Source organism: Osmia bicornis, chromosome 5 (genome assembly GCF_907164935.1).
Source record: "Osmia bicornis bicornis chromosome 5, iOsmBic2.1, whole genome shotgun sequence".
NCBI classification, from domain to species: Eukaryota; Metazoa; Arthropoda; class Insecta; order Hymenoptera; family Megachilidae; genus Osmia; species Osmia bicornis.
The window spans coordinates 11,091,132-11,115,465 of NC_060220.1; the positions used below are offsets into that span (position 1 = coordinate 11,091,132).

The window sequence follows — 24,334 nt, forward strand, 5'->3', positions numbered from 1 at the left end:
ATATTAAACATAAAAATTAAATAAGCAGTATTAAATTGGTAATAAGATCGATGTGCAATGTGAGACTTTTTTTTCTTAGAAAATTTCATGGTGCTCTCGATTCACTGTTTGTCACGTGGTAACCGTTGGGATCTTAGTTATCTCTTTACCAGGAAATGAGAAGCGATATCATAAGTTCACCCACGCGTTCACGCTTCTTTCATTAGTTTAACTATTACTACTATAACTTGATTGCAATTGTAAAATTATTAAAAATTACGAGGCGATACATAAAAATTGCACTTATATAAAAATATATTAATATAGTCGCTTACATTATATCTCCATTATTTGAATTAATATTTATAATTATTATAATTATTATTTGATAATCATGTCCAGAAATAAAAAATATTCTGCATTAATTCTTCCGTATAAGCATCATCAAATTTTAGTAAACCTAACAATGATTAATATCACAGTCTGAATTTTTATATATATTTATCATCTGTTTTCAACAGCGACAAATATAATTAGTATTCATTTATGTAATAAAATCTATTCTCTATTAATAAATGTATTCCTCGTTAAAAATCGTACGTGGTTATTACATTTCAAATACTATGTTTTGATTCGTGGCAATAAATTATATACGCTTCGCGTCCGAATTAAGAAGCGTAGAAAAGTATATTCTCAAATCTTCAAGATTTCTAAATATATACTCTGCAGGAATTTCTTTATCGCCAGTAACATCGTTATCGCGTTTAATGAGTAACGCATTCCAATTAGCGTTTTTCGCGCCATTGTAGTCGTTACTGACAGAATCGCCGATATGTATCGCCTCCTGGGGGGCAACGTCGATACTATGCCGTTCTTTTGTTAACCTAAGCGCTTCATCGAATATCGAGGTGTGCGGTTTCTCCATGCCAAAATCATAGGACGTTAAAACGAAGGAGAAATAAAAACGTATTCTCGTGTCTTCAAGTATCGCTTCCAGTCTCTCATCGAAATTCGATATCACCCCCATGATCAGGCCCTTTTTGCGAAGATACTCCAGTAATTCAATCGTGCCCGGATACTTGTGCCAACACATACTCGTACCGTAACATCTTATCAAACTGTTAGCAACCTATGGGTCATAATGATAAATAGGGTAATCGATAGTAAATATATAGGTATGAGTTTGGTTAATTCAGAGTTTCTCATTTTTTTGTTACCATTTTCCTTTCTATATAATCATACCTGTTCATTTATAAATTCTATTCCGTATAACTAATAAAAAAAAAACTTATAATTTATTCATTTTACTTATTTTCTTCAACTTGCGTAATTAACCTATCCTATTAATCTTATTTACATTAAACAGCTCATTTAAATTGCATAGAATAGAAAAAGATATTTTTAAAATTTTGCTTTTTTTCACCTTATCTAAAGTTGCATCTGAAACGTAACTATGCTGATCCTTGAAGACATGATGAACTATTTTCCGCCACCAATTTTCCCATCCAATGCCTGTATGTTTCCCGTAAATAGGATGCTCAACGCTGAGTTTGTGAAAGCTGTTTTTGAAGCTACGCGCCAATTTACCAGCATCGACTGACAGTCCGTGTTGAGATCCAATGTCGACGTAATGTTCTTCTAACTTTGTCATGAGTAACGTACCGGTAACATCGAACGTTATCAACCGTGGTCGAATGAACTTGATCATCATTGAATCTTGTCTACAAAAACAAATAACCAATATCTAACCCATTGATCTTGTTGAACGGTACGTAATGTACATACACGAACAAAAAATTACCCACGTTTCGCGTCACGAACAGCACTACCAATCGACTTCACAAACAAGAGCTTTTCAACATCTCTAGCGCCGCCAGAAGATAACGATGAAAGTTCAAATTTTCCTGTCTGCAAATATTGGTTTTATATTAGCTTTTATAATTACTTGTTTATTTCGAATATAACTTGATTTTTTTATCCTATATACCAGATTTTAAAACGAACATTATCTATTTTCATTAAGGTTTATTCAATCGAATAAAATTATGTACAGGATTAACACAGTGTTAACGCTCGGTTTGGAGCATAATGATTTATAACAAAAAATTCGTTTATAACAATCTTGAATATCTTATAAAATGATTTTATTAAGATTAAAAGTACTTTAGAAAATGTATAAAAAAGATTTACCTCTAAAAAACGTAACAACCACGCAAAGAGATAGATAAAAATGAACAGGCGCCGCGCTGAGGGTAAATTTGTGCACTTCGGTGTGCAGAATAAAAATATAACGACTATTCTCACGCCGTCGGCACGTGACATTTACGTGTGGGAAGCATGTGAACGACATTAAACATGACACTTTCCCGTAATTAATACTCCTGTAAAAAAAAGTTCAATTAATAAGATAGTCTATACAGAATCTGAATTTTTTTTGATAATGAAATTTCATTACTTCGTAATGTTAATTTTCTGAACATTATAAAATAGATATAATTATTTTTGAATAATACTTAATAAAGTATAGGTTACTTACCTTTAAACACGGGCAATTCATGTTTTTACCAGATCAGCTGAATATTAAAATAGACATTGTACATTAATACAATTGTATATAGTAATATATGTATATTAAATACTTAAAATAATACATTACATTTCGAGCGTTCATAATGACGGAAAACAAATATATGTTTAATAAAAAAACAAAGAAAGTTTTAAATTATTCAAAATATTCATAAACCTAAAGAAACTTTGTAGAAATATTAAAATTACTTAAAATTCACTCGTGAACCATATGTAAATCTTATTCTACACAATGATTCAAGAGAATTTATACCAACTTTATATACAATATTTTAATCAATATTTTTAACAATTGGAATAAGTACATAATACTTCTTGCGGTTCGTTTCCCGCGCAATAGATAAAAATGTTCATACAGTATGCAATGTACACAAGCATTATTTTGTAAAATACGTGTAAATATATATATATATGTATATGTACCAGATCGTAAATATAATGTAAAAAAGAATTTCCATTATCTCTATGTACAATTGTACTTATATGTATATATAAATGTATTTATATACGCGTAAAGATATCAATTACAAAACATTGCTATTGTTTTTAAAGTAATAATAGTAACATGTGCTTCTTATATCGCTATTGGTACGTATAGATCTTATTGCGTTTACTTATAGTTACTGTATCAGGAAAAGAAATATATTGAGTGAAAGTTTGGCCATTTGACAATGTTACGCCAGTGTACTTAATTATTGCGTGTATGTATATTGTATCTCATCGTTTTATTATAAAATCGCGTTTGGCTTTGATTCCACTTTGTGAAGACTTACACGTTACGAAGACGTCCATTGCCGTCTGATCTGTATGAATAATATAAAATTAATGACTGAAAGGAAAATATATTGTAAACACTTCATTCGGTAGAGCAGGGTTTCTCAAACTACCTGTTACCGTTTTCCTAACCAGAATAATTTTTTCAATTATTCAAATTTTGCTTTTTGTTTAATTATAAGTTTTCACGGTTTCTTCTGTTCTTTTTTCTTTATTAAGATTAAGTAAGTCTGAATACAAATAATGTCTACAAAAAAAGCTTTCAGTATGGATTTATATCTAATATTTCGAGTTAAGCATTTTGCACTTTCGTTCACTATTCAATTGTTCACGTCTCGATCTTAAGGAAATACATTTTTACCACAGTGTTTTAATTGCACTTTTATAATTTTTTCTTCAACCACGAACATCGTTTAATTTTACACGCTTATTACCTATAAGAAAAAAAAGAAGTTTCCATATTGGAAGATTGAAGGAAAAAAAAAGAGCTGCTCAATTTAGTCTTAAAAGATTAACGACAATAAAACGTGTCCAAAGTACAAATGCAAAATGCTTCGACGCAATGTTTTTTAAATAATCCTCTCGCTATCTTTCGCGACCTCTAATTAAATAATATACATCCTACTTGATTACTCGTTAAATTAACTTTGAGAATCCCCGCAATAGCGAATTCTCTTCAGCTTCGAGCGAACTTGATGAAGCCTTTTTCTTAAAAACAGTTTAAATACGTCGTACTGACTAATCATCACAGCAGAACAGCAAAGACGTAATAATAATTAATAATAGTAGATTCGTTTCTCGTAAATCCGTAAAAAGCAGAAAAAAAAAACATAAAAGATCAGAAATACATTTTCTAAAAAGACATTGCGCGCACCCCCTTAAATATGTCTATGTATACATATATACGGTTTACGTTATTTATCTATCAAAATTTGGTATCTCACAGACTTTTTTTATACGTGTATGTGTGTATATATATATATAATATATTAGATGTACATATTCTTTTTTCTTCCTTCTCTATAATATACAGTACAAAATCTAATTCACGATTGGTGTTGATTTGTCGATTTTTTTTTTTATATTTTGTAAAATTCGTATTTTATATGTGCATTTATAAAAAGAAGGAAAAGAAAATATACGACGAGTCTCAAGAAAGTTATAATCTGAAAACTATAAATTCTCTATGCTAAAATAAATAAAAAGGAATTGGCATTTTTTTTTAGCATAGAGAATTAAACATTTTTGAAATTATACAATCTTTCTAGGATACTATGTTTAATGTACAATTTCCTATAGAAAAAGAAAGGAAAAGCGATCTGATGGATAATATTAACACGCTGACTGCCACAATGAAAATAACCATACGTAGTACGACATATTATTATAAGAATCATTAACACCTTACCAGCCAGACAGGTATTAAGAATACAATAACTCAATTTTAGAATTTAAACTTTCTATTTGCTACATTATGTTAAACAGTACTCGAATTAAGTCCGTGGTATTAGACACTGGTGACCCCGTCCGTGGCAGTCAACGTGTGAACCCCTTCGCTACATCAAAGAACTTGATTAAAATTCTTTTGACTTATCACGTAGAATTGCGTGACTTATATCAGTACAAATTCTAGTCTATTAATTTTATCCTACTTTAATCGTTCCATTCTATCGTATTCAATTACTTTTTTCATAGAAAAATGACTATAGTCATCCTTAGTGGATAGTAAGCACTAAATAACAGGTGACTATTGTCATCTTTCAGTAACGAAAGGGTTGATGATTATCTCGCGTTGATCGTACGAATTTTATCGTGACTGACAGATTGCTTATGAGTAAACTGTTTTATTACAAAGTTGTACATAGCGAAGAAAAATGGTATATTTGTTCCTTTCAAATAGTAAAATCTATTGCCCCGTCGATTGCGATTCGTTCGAATGAAAAACGAGCCATGGGGCAATTGATCAACATAATAGTTTTCACGATCATTGTACAAATGATTGGAATTGCTGTGTGTTAAGCCTAAATTTAACATACAATATGTATATACAAATATTTCATATGATATTTATATATAATATATAATCATTGCGATAACGAGATATATTTGTTGCGGCAGTCATCGTTCCTTATCATTATCAAGTTAGAATTTCATTAGTATATGCACGAATGATACAATATATCCTCGCCTATCTCTAATAGTTGTATGTAAACAAAAGTTATCCGCTAAATACATCAATCAGTCTCACAATCGTTTATATCTTTAATTAATTGATGTAAAAAATCTTTCCCTTTGTTTACTGTCCGATACAAATCGCAATTCGTTAAATCATTCATCATACAAAATTAACACCTTACCTAAGTCAATCAAGACCGTTTAATAAGTCTTTACAATTTGAAATAATACAATTCGTAGTATGTTACAAGAGATCCATAATCATGTGGATTACTCCTTTCAATTTTTCATCATTATTAAATTATAAAATTAAATTCATTTCATCTACAAGGTAAGGTGTTACATATTTTACATGAATCACTATTCGTGTCATATCATTTTACAAAATCGTGCCACTCCCTTTCTTAATCTGTCTCTTTTTTTTTTTAAATTTACTTTAACATGAATTCAAACGAATCTAACGTGATACAGGTATCGTACAACGAAACTTATTAAATTAAAAAAACAAAACACAAAAAATAAAACAGAAGAAAAGGAATAAAAGTATTCTGCGTATTTCTCCGAGTTTGAATTATCGCACCAGTATTTCGCATACATACTATATATTAAATGCAACGATGAACTGTTTCAAATGTTACAGAATCATCGTTAAAAAAAAACAACAATTATACATTTCTTGTCAGACGCATTCGAAGAATCGTTTGAATTCTTTTTCGGTTATTAAAAAAGAACAAAAAGCTTGCAGAGAATATTCTCTTTTCTTCATCGCAAAATATTTAAATATCGGAATCTGCCAGGTCACTGTAGTAAAATACTTGCACCATTTTCTTAACTCTTTTTCTATCTCTCTCGCTCTCTCTCTCAGTCAGTCAATAATTTTCATTACCAAGGGACATCTCGTGATGATGAAATTGAGAAAATGCTATTCGACAGCCGATACGATTCGCCAAATTCACGCGTCTTTTCAAAAAATCTTCCATCTTCTTTGCACCCACATTCAGTGTACCTTACAACAATATTTTTTCAACACTTTTGACGTATTCAAACGATGCATTGTATGTCATTGATTTTGACGTATGTGTGTGTGTGTGTGTGTATGGTATATATATATATATATATACAAGTAATAAAACTTTGTTACATAAAAAATCATCAATGTCTACCACCGGCGCTTTAATTTTTCCTTCCTTTTTATAAAAACTTTCCTCCTTAAATCCTTCTATCGATAAAATCTTATGTGATGCTTCCATTTCCTTAAAATAATTGTACAAAAGTTTTGCAAGATTCACTGAAATGAAAGAAAAATGTTCATCAATAATTTTCAGTCTCACAATTCAGCCTGTTAAACGTTTACAATAATTTTGATTGAGACTTGAACATCAGAATGAATATTTGAAAGATTAAATTGGTGTTTAGTTTCCCATAATAAAAGTCTTTTGGAAGACTGATGAATACATTTTCAAGTATACCATTCTCTGTCTGTCTCAATTCGTTCTAAACATTTCAATAAATCTTACAAATTGTACTTTATCTAAAATTTGTATCTCTTCAAGATTCATCAGTAGATGAGAAATGTATCTCAATTGTATTGTACCTTCTCTTTTTTCTTACAAAAAAATATCAAATTCAAGTTACATGAATGCAATATGCACGGGAATTGCAATTACGTTTTTATTCAACTTCGTTCTCCTAAAGGACGTTCTAATATGTTGTATATACTATAAACGACATACGCTTCTTAATTCTAACATAATGTCTCCATATTTATGTAATATAATTTGATGTTACTTCGCAGCCGTTTACAATATTCCTATGTAACGTTACTTTTGATAGCTGCACGTACAATATATATATATATATATATATATCCTTCTTTCATTAATAAAGTTTTTAATCTATTATCCTCTTTTCTCTCTTCATTTAAAAACACACGAAATTGTTTTGTATTCCTTATGTATCACGCAATCATGTTACTTTGAATATTGAGACTACTTTTGTATTCATTACAAAATTTCCTTATGTAAGCTTATCTCAATACATATACAGTGCCTAATCAATCTGTGGGCACCATTTATAATTTTTTTTCTTTTTTAAAATGTAAAGAAACTCAATAGACTAATATTCACACACTTTTGTTAGTTTATATATATATATATATATATAAATATATATATATATATACACGTATATATAAACTAATTGAAAATAAATAATTCATTGAATATTACCAGCAGATTGACATGGAATCATAAATGTTCCTAACAGTGTCCTTCTTTTCTAGAAGTGTTACAGAAAAGTTTATTTCATAAAAAGCAAAGATTAATTTGTATAAAAATATATATATATAAATTTATGTAGAAAAGGAATAGCATATATTGCAAGTAAATAAACTTACAAAATAAATAAGTTAAACAAATATTTCTTATATTCTTTTTTATCTAAGGAAGGATCATAGAAAGTTATAAATGTTGTTTAAAAAATTGTATATATTAGCTATGCGCTGAACTAGTATACTCTAGAAATCTTAATTGTAATTTGAGCCTTTCAAGTTGAAAAATTCTCAACGTTCCAAGAAACAAAAAAAAAAAAAAAGAAGAAATGCAATCCTTACACGGTATAATGCTAAGTTATGACACTATGATCCAACCTTTATCCTTGACATATATTAATTATTATATATAAATCATAACGTGTGAGTTACAACAAAAACGTAGTTATTAATATTCACAGTAAAGAGATCATGAAGTCTCCTAGACCAAAGAAATATACAATTGAAATTTGTAGAAGGACAAGGTGGTTAACGTTGTCCTTAGACAAATTGTTATTTCGATGTTTGATTCCGTATGAAAAACTGTTATAGTTTCCTTGTTACATAACGATTGTCAATGAGCTTAAGCCAGATGGGCAACAATTATGGCATTTCAAATTAAATGCCTGTGCGAGTGAAAATTTACTAGAAGAATTGCCAATATCCCAGAAGTAAAGAAATCTTGAAGTTCAGTACATTATCTATATTAAATTTATCGTCAAAAATCTCTATTTTCGCTAATTAAGATTAAAAACTTTGTATCATGCACAATATTATATAAAATACAATGTATTGCACGCTCATAACTTTTTAAATTTCAATTTCACAGTTAGATATTATATTTTAATAAAAAAATCTGTATTATTGACCAAATTGTCTGACCCTAATATATAAAATAAATGCATATCTTTCACACCTCTTTGGCTTTATCATTAAAATTATTTGAATGGTACATGCAGAATTGATATTATTTTTTAAATGTTACTTGAAATGCATCTCATAGAATATGGTCCTAAAATGTTGTGGATCACTCCTGGGCTTGTTGCAAACACATAAATACGTATATAATGTAGTTAAAATTTGGACAATGTTTTGTGCGTGTTAAATTATATGTGGACAGAAAATAAAAGTTGAAGCGAATAATCCAATCATCACAGTAATCTGCTTCCAACAGGTACTTTTGTGTGCTTTTGTTCTGTCATGTGCCCATCTCTGAAAACTAGGAACTAACAGTTTTCACTTATTTAGAATTACACTTATGTTATATGTATGTCAATAAACCGCTATTTATCTGTTTTTTACATTAATGCTGCAGTCACCCTGAAATATTATAACAAAGTTTGCTGGTCCAGTTTGCCAATCTGATTGCCACATTCTCATTCAATTTCTCTCTCTAATAATACTGTCTAAATATATCATCATAGTGATATGATGCTATTCAACAGACTTCATTTATTTTAATCGTAAAATTACTTTTCATATTATTGCTATTAACGGGGCCAGGATTTACAGTACCTGAACACATTCGTCTCTTAAGTTGAATTACTTAATTTTAACGTCATGGACCATTGCATAGATCATATCAAATGCCTCTGGTACAATGTAGCTATCATGACCCTAAATGAATTTTTTTTCTTTTTAATTTTTGGACCCAAATGTTTGAAGAAAGTGATTGGCATCTTGGAACTTCTATACAAATATTCACATATACAATTGCAATAGTAAATAGTCCAGAAAACGAAAAGCTATGGATAAGAAATCTTTTTATACCATAAAGGTACATTAACTAATGTTTAGGACGAAAATCCTATAAACTGCCATTCGTTGAATAATAATCTTATATCTCATGTTACATTAAAATGTCATCACAGTATTTTGATGTACATAGCTAATTATTATACTTAAAAAATAATTGGAAACTGTCCACATGTTGGAATTGTCTGTGGAGAGTTAATAATTATGATGTTCATGGCAGTTTATAAGTATTCTATATATGCTACAAACGGTTATTCAGTAGAAAAACTGTGCTCTTTCATCGTTTATCTTTTTTTTAAATTACCTAACAGATATTGGAGTACGCTTTTAGAATTCACGTCCATAAAGACAATATATGGTATATAATTATATATATATTCCTTCCAACAATCAACGATTGAGGACATGAATCCTATGTAACCTTCCCTCAGAGCACCATCTCTCTACTTACACCTTATAACAGTTATTCTAATTACAAGATTTCATTTCTTTTACCATTCATAACATTATAAACTCTCTGTACTCGATATGATAAAACTTAAACACTCTTATCCAGAGCCTTTCTTATCTGGGACGGTAATAGTAGCATACATAACACACAATTTTGCATCGCATTATACATCTAACTACATAAGAAAAAAATAAATTAAAATTCTATGAGAGACTGACATTAATTAGAGACTGATTGCCTGGAGGAGGCTGCGTGCATGGCAAAATCGACGAGCGGATTAGTCGGGACGGTAACAATGGAGTGTGAAGTACTACTGCCTAAAGTAACATTAGCAGAAGAAACTAAAGATAATGGCTTACAAGACAGTTGATCAATTTGTTTAATAGGTACCAATTTAATTGGCACATCCGTTTTTAACCTGACAGCTTCCGATACTGGTATAGCTTTTAATTGAACACTTTTTAATGGTTGTATCTTAACTGCTGGCTTTACAGTAGCACTTGTATTTTGAATGATTTTGGTTATCTTACTCTCGCCAACTCCTTGGTTGGAGGATTCATCGTAGCCAGAATCTGAAGATGAGTCACTAAACGTCTTACTTGTTTGTTTAGAGACTGTTGCCTCTGTACCAGACTCTACGCTATGGGCAGGACTAGCAGACGCAGAACTATGAACAGGACTGGCTGATGCAGAACTATGCACAGGGCTACAACCTAATGCATTTGTTTGTTGTTGTCGTTGTTGCCTTGCTATACAACCAATACAAGGCTTTATTAATGATGGGTCCACTATAACTTCTCCATATGGACCTTTAAATATTGTTCCACAACAAATAATCTCCCTACAAAAGTAAAATAATGTTTATACTGAAGTAATAGGTGTGCCTTGTAAATCATTGATCTTATAATAACTCATACAAACAGCTAACCTTTTAAAGTATGTTAAATCAATAAAACCATTAACAGTTAAGTCATCCTTTGATTCCGTATCATCCTGCATATCCATAGGTTTTTCAGTGACTGGAATATCATCACTACCTACAGGACTACCAGCTCGACTTGAACCTTTACTGCCATCCCCATGCAAATAGTCCTCTACATGAAAAAGAAAAAAAGAAAATTAATGTTTTAATATTTTTACAATTTTTAACTTAAAGATTATACGCTAACCTGTTAAATCATCACTCATTGCAGGACTCTGTTCCCTATCCCTATCTGTTTTCAAATACATGTGTTTCTTTTTCATAATCTTCTCAAACTTTTCTGGTAAGTCTTTTATCTTCTTTTTATTTTTTGATTTAAATTTTGTTAGCGACTTGATACCAGGTCCTGCACGTGCATCAACAACCTGAAGAATATAAAATATGTATTTACTCACAATTATTGTTTAGTTAATTCATACAAAATTTTAATGCAAGTATAGTTATTTACATGTCTCCAATTGCGATTACTTCCTGCAGGCAATTTTTTCCATCTTTTTACAAGGAGTACACATGCATTACAAATTTCTCCAGTTCTTCTTTCTTCAAGTTGGAAACATTCTATAAAATCATCCTCATATTTTTTACTGTCTGTAAATCTCGAGCTGCACGGATAAAACAATCGTGTTATAAAACATTTAATTCATAAAATAATATTTTCTATCTACTACAATTGCTAAATGACCAACCTGCTAGATTTTGCTTTACAAATGCAGCATCCAGTGCTAGATCGATACACCTTTGGCTTATGAAAACTAAACATTTTGCGCGTTATTTTGACACTGCTTCTGTAAAGGAAGAAAACAATGAAATAACATTTTTTAAATAAAGATTATGTACCACATTAAAATCTCAAAAAACCTTACATAAAGAAATCATATCACATGATAAGAAATTCATAAATAAACCAATAAAAGTTTATTCCAACCAAATTCATTCCAATATTTTTTATCAGAATTTATTATATCTTTACGTTTACAATTGTAAGTAAGCACCTACAAAGAAGAATTCCATATAGCGACAGAAATAAAATGTTCGTCAACCGTATGTTTTAAAACACGTCCTGGGTGTAATGTACCTTCACTGAAAACAGCATGTTTCGATGATCGTGACAGTAGTCGAAATTATCTCCGTTCTGTCCGTATAGTATGTAAAAATCATATTAAAAAGTTTAATCGCGATAATATGTCATGACGAAAAAATCACTGATCGTCACCATCTTTATTATGTATACTTGTTTACATCGATTCGTTGCCACTTTCTGTAACTAACACCGCGATTTCAACTTGACACTGTATACGTGCAAGACGCTACGCGCTGTGACGCACGCACGCTACTAGGGGGCGTCCATAATCTCACGAATCCCCACTTTATATTACACGATAAAACTGCAAAGAAAAACAACGTGCTAAAGGAAATCGACACTTTACAAATGCTTCTTTCTACATATAGAAAATCACAAAATATCGTTGTCACTTATGATACATATCACGAATGCTTAATATCTGCACCAAATTTATCAGTGTAATTGAAAGATATAGTCTCCAGCAAGTTAATAGTTCTCTTGTACTATATGCGTTCATTATTATCAAATAAATTATATGATTATTACAATGTAAACATATTTACAATATTATTAAGTATATAAATAAAAGATCAATATTAATGATTTACGTCTTTGTACACGCGTGATATAAACTTTTTAAGTGTCAAGTGTAATTGATTGAACAATTGTTTACATCAATTACAACTTGTAAATTTAACAATAATTAACTATTATATTTAAGGGAATTCTGATGTTAAAAAAAAAAGACGAGATTGATAGCAATCTTAAAGAAGTAGACGGAGGAATAAAAAGCTACGGCGTGTCGACAAAACATAGGTCTAAAAATAGGAAGCGTGAAACCACAACAAAGTGCAATGCGCTCCTAATATGATGAAGATTAAAATAGCCCAAAATATGATTATTTTGTGTGCTTTTCATTTCTGTAATTTATTATCAGTATCTTCAGCCCCGATAAAACATATTATACAGAACATTCAATGAAAATTTTCAACACGGAGATGTGTTTTATTTCAGCGATATCGTTTTAGTACATATAAAATCGACATAGTACATAGTAAGTGCAACGCGTGGAAGTAAACCAGTTTTCCTTCAATACGCCGAATTTGCTCTGTATACTACTTATTCGTCCTTGTCTTTCTCAAGGATGATTTTACTCAGAAGTGTAATACGTTTTCAAGGATTACAATCGAAGTACCGTTGACCTAGCATCATCCACCCCTGACATAATATTATCTACTCTGTATAAGTTCCCTTGCATTTAAAATATTAATTAAAAAAGATACAAAATCATTTGATTAAAATCAAATCTTACTAGTAAAGTAGAACTTATAAAAAAAAAGATCCATTTAAGAAATACAATAAATTTAATTTGTTATTAAGTAAGTATAAATATAATGAAACCCTCGCGACGTGTGATCCCCAGTCCTGCATACTAACATCTTTCTTACTTAGGCTCAATGCACGACATATTTTTTACTCGTTCTGGGAGTGGCGCCATCGGTAGTTCAAACCACAAAGCAAGAATGTTGCAACGTACTGTACGCAAAAAAATGTAAATGCGCTTTCGCCTCGTTGCAGTCGATGATTATAGTGGGGGACGATGTAAGGGACATCAGACAACAGGATAGGAGGGGAGGGGAAAAAGAGGAGGGTATAGCGATGTTGCCACGTGGTTTGTTGATCGGTTGCCTCTTCATCCCGATACGACTCAGATCTCTGACCCCCACTGCACGCATGTTAAATGGTACTCAAAACATTTTGCGTATGTTTGTAAATTAAATATCAATATTCAGTCGAAATTTAATTAACATCAATCAATGAAAATGTATCATAATTTTTCATTACATCATAAATTATGTATTTATGGCAATTGGAATGAATATATCAATGTTTCCAAATTTACAATAATAAAAAACTGACATTATTAATACTAATTAAAAAAAAAAAAAAAAAAAATGATTTTGAATTAATTCATATTAGATACTCCTAAAGGAATAAAAATGACAAACAAAATGCACGATATTCAAACAACGTGTCCCTGACACGCTAACTTAGTAGTTCAACTTTCGTTCTCACTTTTACAGTGGCTTCAGTTTTAAAAATAGAAGGTACCATCCCTCCATGTAAATGCATGTCACGAGATTATATACATTTCTATATAAATTATCGTACAGATAGTATTGGATTCGACATGCAATAAGTAAACAACGAATAAGATTGCACCTAACAATACAATTACTCGAACCTGAGAGACTTTAATTTTGTTAAGGCGATGCTTAACGATGTCGCAAGTATCTGATCGAGATGACCTACATTATGATAAAACAGGTTCCGGTATTTTGGTCACAATAAAAATATCAAGACACGTTTCTTTACCTTTGAGACACGTTAGCTTAGAAATATAAAAACTGCTACAATTAACTGTATATCCGACCAGATTTTCTAAACGTTGAACGTCTCGGATTATAACCTTGCCAAATTATTACTTCTTATAGTTACCAAAATTGATTATTAAAAATTATATCCTAACCGATATAAAACATGTCACGTAACATATGCATCAAAACGTTAAATAGAGTATCGCGTATGTTAAAATATGTTTACATTTACTTGAATATTTCTAAATTATCAAAGTTTTATTATTACGTCATTACCATTTCATGTGGATGAAAATTATATTATTGAAAATATATAAAAAAATACTATACTGTCAGTTAAAAGATAAAAAGGAATCAGAAAATCATGTTTTTTAATACAAAAAAATGTAATTGTATATCAGCTTAAAGATTATGGTTTAATTTAAAAAATGTCTTATGTCCATTTTTTTAATTTAATCGGAGGTAAGAGAACCTATCAATTTTCAGAGCATACATAAGATTCAACGTGGGATTCCCTTTTCAAACATGTTGGGCCCCTACCGAAGATCACTCACGACAGGTCGTGTGCCATTTTCACGAAGACAAAAAAAGAAATCTACAGACAAACGTGGTGCACCGAACGAAGGACGTGCGCGAGCAAGAGATCGACATGGCGCGTGGCACAATACAGCCGCCGCCATCGTTGATTCCTTCCCTTCCCACTATTCTAACCAACCCCGTCCCGATAAATGCACAGTATGTCCACACGAAATATCGATTGATCATAATATTCTTTCCGACGTATATTTCAGAAAATATTCAAACGATTCCTCTCAAACAACCCATGTGACAACACTAACTGACATGTGTCTAGCGAGAACAACAACGAGAAAAGTCAGCGATATGATACCCGCCACAAGCGGGCACGCCATGACAGATGATACGGCACGCACAAACAAACAAGTCTACTTGCCAAGTGGAGCACCGCGCAGGTAAAACGCGGGAATCATTGTTGATCCGAAAAATGAATAACACGTAACAACCGCTAGATTTATACACGATCATAAATTAACACCTTTTCTGTGCGTTATTCCATGTTCTGTCAATGCAACGACGAGTGCCGACAATGAAAAATCCATGAAGGTACGCGGTACCTTACGATCTGGTGAAAGTTTCTCACTACACTTGACATAAACCAATGAAATATCAACGATTATAATAACGTACGATGAGGACAGATTAAGAGAACAACGAACGAATAGGTCGGAATGAAAAGTAAACGTATCGGGCAATGATACAGCAGCCTGGTAGATTCTGACCCCGGAGCCGAAGACGCTGACATCTCGGAACATATTTATGCGAAACACGTGAGTAATTTCACGTGACAATCTACCATGCTGCTGACAACATGTCGCGTTATTAATACGTCGTATTTTTGTGACACGTGCTTACGATATTTATATGAAGATGATGAGATTAATGACAGCGAGTCACTTACCTTTTCAATACAGGTGACGGCCAGATTTGAGAACTCCTTTGCGCAGGCTCACAGCGCTGGCTCTGTTGCTTACACTAATCAAACGAGCATCTGTAAGCACCGGATAAGAAATTATTATTATTATGTATCATTATTGATTTTTAATTCCAAATAAATACATTTTTAATTAAAATATTAATATACGTTGTATTTGATCCTGCTTTAATGATATAAGAAATTTGAAATATATATTTCCTCTTACTTGTACAAGTTTGACTTCCGGCGAAGGATTTGATTTTTGCTGGACATCAGTTCGATCAAGTACCACTAGAGTTCTGAAATAGTAAAAATACTGATGTCTTAAGATAGAAATACAACTAAAACATGTATTTTTATTAAAGATTAACTTATAAATCCGTATGTGTATGATAAAATTACTGATCCCAACAGGAAAATGCTTTCTGTCAGAGTAATTCGAATAAAATTGCGGTAGCTTAGTAACAGTGAAGGTAGCGCCACCTTCGTGATTAACGTACACAATGAAAAAGAAATTATGCGTAATAGATATACATTTTTTAAATTTTATAGATGGAAGATAAGTTCTATGGATGTTCGCTACAAAGAATTTTCCTTTTATAATGTTACGTCGAGTAGACTAAACGTAAATTATTTGTCGCATTTTTAGTTAGCAGAAATTTATGTTAGAAGTTTAATAACATCTTTTAAACTTCGGTTCACGAGAACGAATACTTAACAAATACTCATGATTTGCCATCTATCGGCAATATCTTTGAAACAAGAATAGATGTTTTTACTTTTTTGTTTGTTAGGTGGTCATTGAAATGAAAACAGCTGATTGTTTCATTTTGACGTTGTTCGGTGAACATAAAAGTGCAAGTAGATATCGCAATACGTTTATGACAGTTTTAAGTCGTTATGATTGATACTTGCCAATATACCTTATAAATTCTATTATCACCAAGTATTCTACACAATTAAAAATAATATTATCATCTAAGTATATACAGTAGTTACTTAAATTATGGCCAGTTCAGTTAGTAGCACTGGTAATGGTTATAATTTTAAAGTAGTTTTACTTGGTGAAGGATGCGTTGGAAAAACTTCAGTTGCATTGCGTTATGTTGATGGAAAATTTAATGATAAACATATCAGCACGCTACAGGTAAGATATGTTTACATTTTTCCTGTTTATGCTTTTATCTTTCTGCTTTATATCAGAAATTTAGCTTATTTCTATTATGGTTGTAACTTTTATCAAATTACATTGAAAGTTTTATTCCTTAGGCTTCATTTTTAAATAAGAAACTAACTGTCAATGGTAAAAAAGTAAATTTAGCGATATGGGACACGGCTGGTCAAGAAAAATTTCATGCATTAGGACCAATCTATTATAGAATGTCTAATGGTGCCATTTTAGTTTACGATATCACAGATGAAGATACATTTCAAAAGGTAAATAATTACATTTTTTTTTTAAATTGTTCCTTTATCCATTTATCATTCGCATTAATATTGATTTTGTAGGTAAAAAATTGGGTTAAAGAACTCAAGAAAATGTTAGGCAGTGAAATTTGTTTAGCAATAGCAGGAAATAAAGTAGATCTTGAAAAGAACAGAAGTGTTTCCATTCAAGAAGCAGAAGAGTAAGTATTTTTTATTACTTTGATGTTATAAGAATTCTTGTAACATGAAATCTTATTACCAGATATGCTAAACAAGTTGGAGCCATGCATTATCATACTTCTGCCAAGTTAAGTCAAAATATTGAAGAAATGTTTTTGGACTTGACACAACGTATGATACAACATGCAGATGAAGCAGAACAGAAGTCTACATTAACTAGAACAAATAGTACACGCCGTAATGTTGTTGTAGTTGAAGATGAGGCTGAAGAAAGACAATATGCTAAAAGTTCCTGTTGCGGTGGTTCTTCACAAGCATCTTAATTTTCAGATACTTGTTCTAAACTTGGTTCTAATTTTAAATATGTATATATAATATATATGTATATTGCCTATCTCATAGGCTACTATATTTTTTTTAAATTGATTTTTTCGATAAAATCATCAAATGATTGGATTAATAATCATGAAATAGCATAAAGAAATTTCTTTCAGCTGCATTGGTACAATGTAAAAAATAATACTACCACATTTTAGTACTGAACCAAATATGTTCTCCATTTAAGCTTTATGGTTTAAGTGACCACTATCTATTGTTATTTCATATTTATAAAATATTTATATATTACGGTTGTTTTCTTTTTTAAATAACATTTTGTTGTATTAAATAAATTAATAATTGATAAGTGTTGAATGATATTGCAGTACTAAAAAGAAGCAACATTCTTATAGGAGTATGAGCATCAACAAACCTTGATTCTTTTATAATTATAATTACTGAACATTTTCCACAATGCGAAAATTTTATACACGCGAAAAGATTTAATCGAATATTATTCTTATAACATCTAAAAAATTCCCAATAATGTAATTTCATATACCAGCATCAACCAACAATGTAACAATGTAAATATTAATATTAGTGATTTTACTGTACAAAGACTATAAAGGAAATGACTGACGTGCTACACATTATGTCATTAAATTTTTACTATTTCATTTTTTTTCTTAAACGGAAAAATACGATGATCTAGGAATAAATACAAAGCCTAAGTAATTTAACTTAGCGCGCGATAAGAAATACTAATTATATTTTGGGAATTGATTTTTATGTATTTTAATATTTCATTACATTGATAGAGCCTCAGTCGACTCATAAACCAAATATCTTGTTATTCATATATGTCATATAGCTAGAAGATTTATTACAATTAACAGATGTATGTATTTCTGTCATATAAACGTATGTATATTCAAATACTATTGTGTTTTAATAAAAAGTTAATTAACATATACACATATTTAATATAATGTTATTCTTGGAGATGTTTTGTTTGATAGTTCACAATTTAGATTAGTTTATAATTAGTTACAACTTAAATGATTTACTAATTACATGCATAAGATTTGTAAGACTAAAATATAATCTCTATTCTATCACAGGTACATATATGGATTATAAACATCCACACATCTATTTATGATAACAACATAAGTATGTTTCACCGAATGATTCACTATTTTTTTATAACATTATTTCAATCCTAGCGAAAAATCTATGAATGAATTATCGACGAATGTTCGAAAATAAAAAATTTTAAATATCGAAAAGAATGATTAAAAATCAGTATAGTGTAACGTACATATTATGACACATTAATTATTCCTAGTTTTTGTATAAATAATTATTCTTTATTACAGTACTTTAACTATATCAATAATAACAAGGAATGTAATTGGACTGTATCAGTTCTATATAGGTCTGGGTTAGTCTTGTTTTAGAACAAATAATGTATCAGGCAGTTAGCCTCTATTTTATCCCAGAAACCCATAATGGCAGGACTATTTAAAAGAATGTACAGAGATACAATTTGATGATAGAAAGATAAGTGTAAGTCTTTCACCTTTGAAGTAAGACCAGATATTATATGCTAAATATTACATTACACAATACCCTGACTGATTTTAGTCTAATTATTAAATTATCGTAGTAATACATAACAGCTTTAATAATTTTTCATTATTATCTTAAATTAAAAAATAATCATTATCTTTTTCTGTATGAATTTGTTAATTTATAGTTTGCCGTTAACTTTTAAAATTATAGACGAAACATTACATAAGCATGCTAACCATACAGAGATTTTGTTATATGAGATTACCGTAAAAGCAACAAATTTTATTATAAATTGAAATTTAATTTTGTAGTGTATTGCGATAGTTTAAAAAATTCGTTAAGATTCTAAATATTTATATAGTTAAAAGAACAATTTCATTTAATAAGGCTAAAGTTGTATACATTAGCATTAATTTTTCTGTATGTATATTATACACAACTTCGATACAAAGGATGCCACATACTATTAATAATTACTAATTCATTACCGTATATCGCTTTGGCTATACTAATCAACTATAACAAGATATAATCATTATGACTTTCTATAAATCTTGTCATGTTCATTTCTCTTTAAGTTAAAATTATGCGAGCAAGGCATCCTGTACATCATACTTCTACCAGTATAAGTTATTATGTAATATTTATTCCTAAATAATCCTACGTTTTATAATAATTGTATGACAATTTCACATATCTTTGGTATACCATTAATTTTCACGTAACTTTATACATTTTTAAATTATAAAGTATCCAGAGTTATTTCAGTGCCTAATATTTTCATTCTGAAATTATCGTATCAATTTACTAAAATCTTGTGCAAGCTGTATAACTAAGTGCTATTTGTGACATTATTTAGGTATGCAAATATTTCTCTATCTGTATATTTGAATATAAAAATATTTTAATCAACAAAGTACGGATGTTATAATGAAATATTAATATTACACACGAATTGTTACGTTCGTTATTTAAGTTCCAACAAGTTTGATATGACTCCGAAGATGTAGAATTAATAAATGAGATTTAACATTTTTTATGTATATATTAAGATGAAAGGTCTCGGGTAAAACTGATAAATGAAATTTCTTAGTTTTGTACACTAACAATAAGATGAAAGTCGCAAGAAACTTGTCGAACTTTTCATTAAAAATCCTATAAAATTTTCTTCGAAGTTGCTTTATGTAAATTTATACAATATCAAACTCGGCAGCCAAATTTATAGGACTTCTGATCTAAAACATATATTAGAAAGTACTAATTCTGTTTTAAATTAGGCCTTTAGTATTCGGTTCTACGCATATTTTTTCTTTAAATAATAAATATTTTATCTTGATGAATAAATAAAAAATCTATGAATTGATTAATGGGACCTATTGCGGAAAGCGACATTCCACGTGATGGCGGAGCTCTGACAAGATTTGGACCAAATACAACAGCGAGATTACTTGATGTCATTTTGTTTAAGTCACATCTATCCATTACCTATTGTAAATAACGTATTATATCGTAACATGATAATTTGTTCAAGGTAAAAAATAATTATTAAAATAATGATATCTTACCCTAGATAAAAATTGTACAATATATTTTAAGAGCTGATAATTATCTTCCGGAAGTTTTTCGAGTACTAATATTTTTACCCTTCTTGGACGTTCATCTTTTGATAGAGCTAAAATATTAGTACTTAAATATTTTTACATCCATAAATTATACATACATAAATTATAAGTTTAATATTTACCTTGAAATTGTGTTATTTCGTCATATAATTCATATGTCATAAGGGGTTCATCTAATTCGCGAAGAAACGTTTTAAGAAGAACTGCCGCTATATGTGGATCTCCTTGGAAATCAACAGGTAACCCTTGATTACAACGACTCTGAAGTTCTTTAATTACTGCTACATTAGCTGATCTTCTAAATATTCCTTCTGTTTCTAATGCTTTAAACGGTATTAAAAGTATTAATCATTGTTTTTATAATGCGATATACATATAAGTTATAAAATGATTGCACATACCATCAGGTGTATCAAGAAATTCTACACATTGCCGCACTATGGCTGGTATAGGGTCACCATTATTATTTTCTTTAATAAAAGGGAGACTTGCTCCAAATTGAGTGGTACCAACTGGTGTTGTTACCGTACTCTGAGGTGGACTTGTTGGTAAATTTTTTTTGTTCTTTAACATTAGCTGTTCATTATGTCTAAGAAAAAATATAATTAATTCATTAATAGTACAAGTGTATCATCATTATTAAAATTATAAAGAAAATGCTTACTCTATTACTTGAGGAGGTATAATAAGCTGATCAAGATTAATGTATTGTGCTAATTCTTCTAAATAATTGACATACATCATCTTCCGACCAAACTTTGCACTAAATTAAAATAAAATAATATTTAGTATAATGGTCTCAGCTAAGCATTCCTTAATTAAAAGTAACGGAAAATCAGTTACCTAATGGCTGGCTTAAATATTTGCCATACAATTCTAATAAAGTTGGTTGGATGAACTAAATACAAAGCTTTTAAATTCTTTTTATACTTTCTGTCAAAAGCTTTATATGCTTGCCATAACCAAGATAATGGTGGTTTGTTTTTCGAGGTAAGACCATAGTGAAAGTAAATTAAACTATAGTCTTGTTCTACAAAGGTGTCTAAAGTATGCGTGAGATACCTATTGAATAATTGTAATATTACAAAATTTATTATCAGAATACTTAACTCCAATAGATCTATTTATATGAACAAACCTTAAGAGTTTAGCATGATTAAATGTTTCTTTTCCTACGGGAGGTAATTTACACGCAGATACTACTATTATTTTACGACCAGCACTATCATCACCAACCACCTCTACAATGCCATGTCTTGCAATATCAAGATAATCTTCTTCATCCGCAAGTTCACCGTCCAGTGCAGCAAGATCCTCTGCTGCTCATTGCAAAAGATGGTTTTCATAATAATTTCTTATTAAACATTTTCTTTCTTGCTCTTTTAAATTTTTTTTACAAAATATACATACAAAATAATTCAATAAGAATAAATGAAAAATCATGTAACCCTCGCTTCTGTGTGCTGTTATACCATGCAATAATAAACTGTACAATGATCTACATAATTCACCTGCTAAGCCCCAAATGCCATGACATTTAGTGGCTACTAACAGAAGATAAAAGGTCACACACCAGATTCGATAACTGGAGCATCTACTAAAGCTTCTTCAAAGTTTTCTTCAATTGTCCCATCGCTTACTGGACTCTCCAAATAATCTATGCCAGTACCTGCACCACTGCTAATCAAATCCAACTTTTCTTCTAAAAGCTGTACAGCTACAAAATGGATTATTTTAATTATATTCTACAATAATTATGGAAAACTATTAAGATTTGAATTTAAAATAAGGATTTATACGTAAATACAATAAAAATAATAGCAATACAAGTAATTGATTTGAATTCACAGTGTTCATAAATGAAACAGTAACGATGAAAATAATGAATTATTTTGTATAGTTTGTAGCTAATAATTTGCTTTTGTATCTTACCATTATTTGAGGTGGATTGTAACTCGGTATCATCGAACTCCAAGTTGGGCTCATAATCATGATAATCTGACAAACTTGGGTATGGGTCTTCGACGTCATTAGCTATTGCTATCGTACAAACAGAAGTATGCGCATTATTTTACTATACCAAATATGTTTCAATGAATCACAGAACACTACACTGATCATAAGGAATTCTTTACTTGATCAATGATTTTGGCTTTTATAAATAGATACGTAAAAGTAACTAAAGTAAGAATTAAAAGATAAGTTTGCATAAGAAATATCATAATAAATTGATGACTCGAATACACCTCGCGGTTTCTTATTTTTTTCCGATCGCATTACACGGTGTATTATTTCAAATAAATATTTCGTAGCATTTTAAACCGTGTTTACAAACCGCTATATACAGTAATAAAACTCAAGAAAACAACAGATTTTCTACCGTTATTACAGTATGCATTTCAGCTAAGTAAGATAACTATATCAAGTTACGATCAGAACTTGAAATATTATTAATACGCACTATCGTGTCAATACGCGAATTATTCGTCACTTATCGATGTGCATTTCCACATAGCAGACTGAGATCCATCGTGAAATGTTTTTCTCGCTAGAACGAACAAAAAAAAAATATGTCCATGCCAGGTGAACATTTACAATCACGATGTTTTCAACGATATTTATACTTGACGTGACGTTTATTTGACACCTAAGGTAGCGTCAACAATCGCGACAAGGCTCACCTGTCAAAGTTCGTGTCGGGCTTAGCGTCGGTTGATAGTCTGCTTCCATTTTCTGGCAACTGCGCGATTAAACAGTGCCGGGATTCAATTACGGGACTTTTATGGACCCTGATTTACAATCGGACAACGTTTTTCTTCTCGAACGACATTATCCTGACGCGGTATGGCAAAGCAGCCTATTCACGTCACGCTTTCATTTGTTGTGTCGCTAATTGTAATTCGTAGTCACTCGTCACTCCCTTTCCCCACTGCTCGATTAACGAATATCTTCATGCTGATTCCTATTGGTCGGTCGTATACAATCGTCTTTCGTTCATTTTACACATGATGGCGTAAGCGCTCTTCTGCCGAGCGTCGAGCGTGTATATCCAGTGACTTTTTTATTTAGTATACTCTTCTACATAGTATATCCTTATTTCTTTCTTCTTTTAGCTGCTCGTGTATTTTTGTTCGCTATGTATGTATATGATTACTAGATGAGAAACAAGCGGTAAAGAAGCATTTCATTGGTGGTGGCATCTTCTGAACTTAGCTGAGATGCGCGGAACGAGCACATTCTCTCCTGGCGGGAACTATACCTTTGT

At 30.5% G+C, this 24,334-nt stretch overlaps 4 protein-coding genes across 8 annotated transcripts; 1 reads left to right on the forward strand and 3 right to left on the reverse strand.

Moving 5' to 3' along the window:
• Window positions 1-625: 625 nt before the first annotated feature.
• On the reverse strand, window positions 626-2,536 carry LOC114878634 (rhythmically expressed gene 2 protein-like). The gene is made up of 5 exons (XM_046285623.1): window positions 2,516-2,536; window positions 1,781-1,887; window positions 1,403-1,700; window positions 1,222-1,251; window positions 626-1,108 (listed from the first exon to the last, which is right to left on the reverse strand). The coding sequence occupies exons 1-5, from the start codon at window positions 2,534-2,536 to the stop codon at window positions 626-628; spliced, it is 939 nt and encodes a 312-aa protein (XP_046141579.1).
• Window positions 2,537-3,530: 994 nt separating this feature from the next.
• LOC114878633 (SIN3-HDAC complex-associated factor) lies at window positions 3,531-16,239 on the reverse strand. 4 transcript variants are annotated; one of them, XM_029192661.2, is made up of 9 exons: window positions 16,170-16,239; window positions 15,929-16,018; window positions 12,086-12,395; window positions 11,874-12,002; window positions 11,697-11,795; window positions 11,459-11,612; window positions 11,198-11,375; window positions 10,957-11,122; window positions 3,531-10,869 (listed from the first exon to the last, which is right to left on the reverse strand). In XM_029192661.2, the coding sequence occupies exons 5-9, from the start codon at window positions 11,768-11,770 to the stop codon at window positions 10,248-10,250; spliced, it is 1,194 nt and encodes a 397-aa protein (XP_029048494.1). In that variant the 5' UTR covers window positions 11,771-11,795; window positions 11,874-12,002; window positions 12,086-12,395; window positions 15,929-16,018; window positions 16,170-16,239; the 3' UTR covers window positions 3,531-10,247. The 4 variants fall into 4 exon arrangements, with proteins under 4 accessions (XP_029048494.1, XP_029048495.1, XP_029048498.1 ...); XM_029192662.2 differs by lacking the exons at window positions 15,929-16,018; window positions 16,170-16,239 and adding an exon at window positions 15,506-15,739; XM_029192665.2 differs by lacking the exons at window positions 11,874-12,002; window positions 12,086-12,395.
• Window positions 16,240-16,493: 254 nt separating this feature from the next.
• On the forward strand, window positions 16,494-18,845 carry LOC114878640 (ras-related protein Rab-21). Its single transcript, XM_029192672.2, has 4 exons — window positions 16,494-17,090; window positions 17,213-17,380; window positions 17,453-17,571; window positions 17,634-18,845. Exons 1-4 carry the CDS (start codon window positions 16,950-16,952, stop codon window positions 17,872-17,874), a joined length of 669 nt encoding a protein of 222 aa, XP_029048505.1. The 5' UTR covers window positions 16,494-16,949; the 3' UTR covers window positions 17,875-18,845.
• A 1,005-nt stretch (window positions 18,846-19,850) lies between these two features.
• Window positions 19,851-24,093, reverse strand: LOC114878639 (rho GTPase-activating protein 1). Of its 2 annotated transcripts, XM_029192669.2 has the most exons (10): window positions 23,751-24,092; window positions 23,002-23,109; window positions 22,643-22,786; window positions 22,208-22,388; window positions 21,913-22,131; window positions 21,734-21,832; window positions 21,471-21,658; window positions 21,192-21,392; window positions 21,013-21,119; window positions 19,851-20,932 (listed from the first exon to the last, which is right to left on the reverse strand). In XM_029192669.2, the coding sequence occupies exons 1-10, from the start codon at window positions 23,797-23,799 to the stop codon at window positions 20,759-20,761; spliced, it is 1,470 nt and encodes a 489-aa protein (XP_029048502.1). In that variant the 5' UTR covers window positions 23,800-24,092; the 3' UTR covers window positions 19,851-20,758. The 2 variants fall into 2 exon arrangements, with proteins under 2 accessions (XP_029048502.1, XP_029048504.1); XM_029192671.2 differs by lacking the exon at window positions 22,643-22,786 and having other exon boundaries at window positions 23,751-24,093.
• Between the last annotated feature and the right edge of the window lie 241 nt (window positions 24,094-24,334).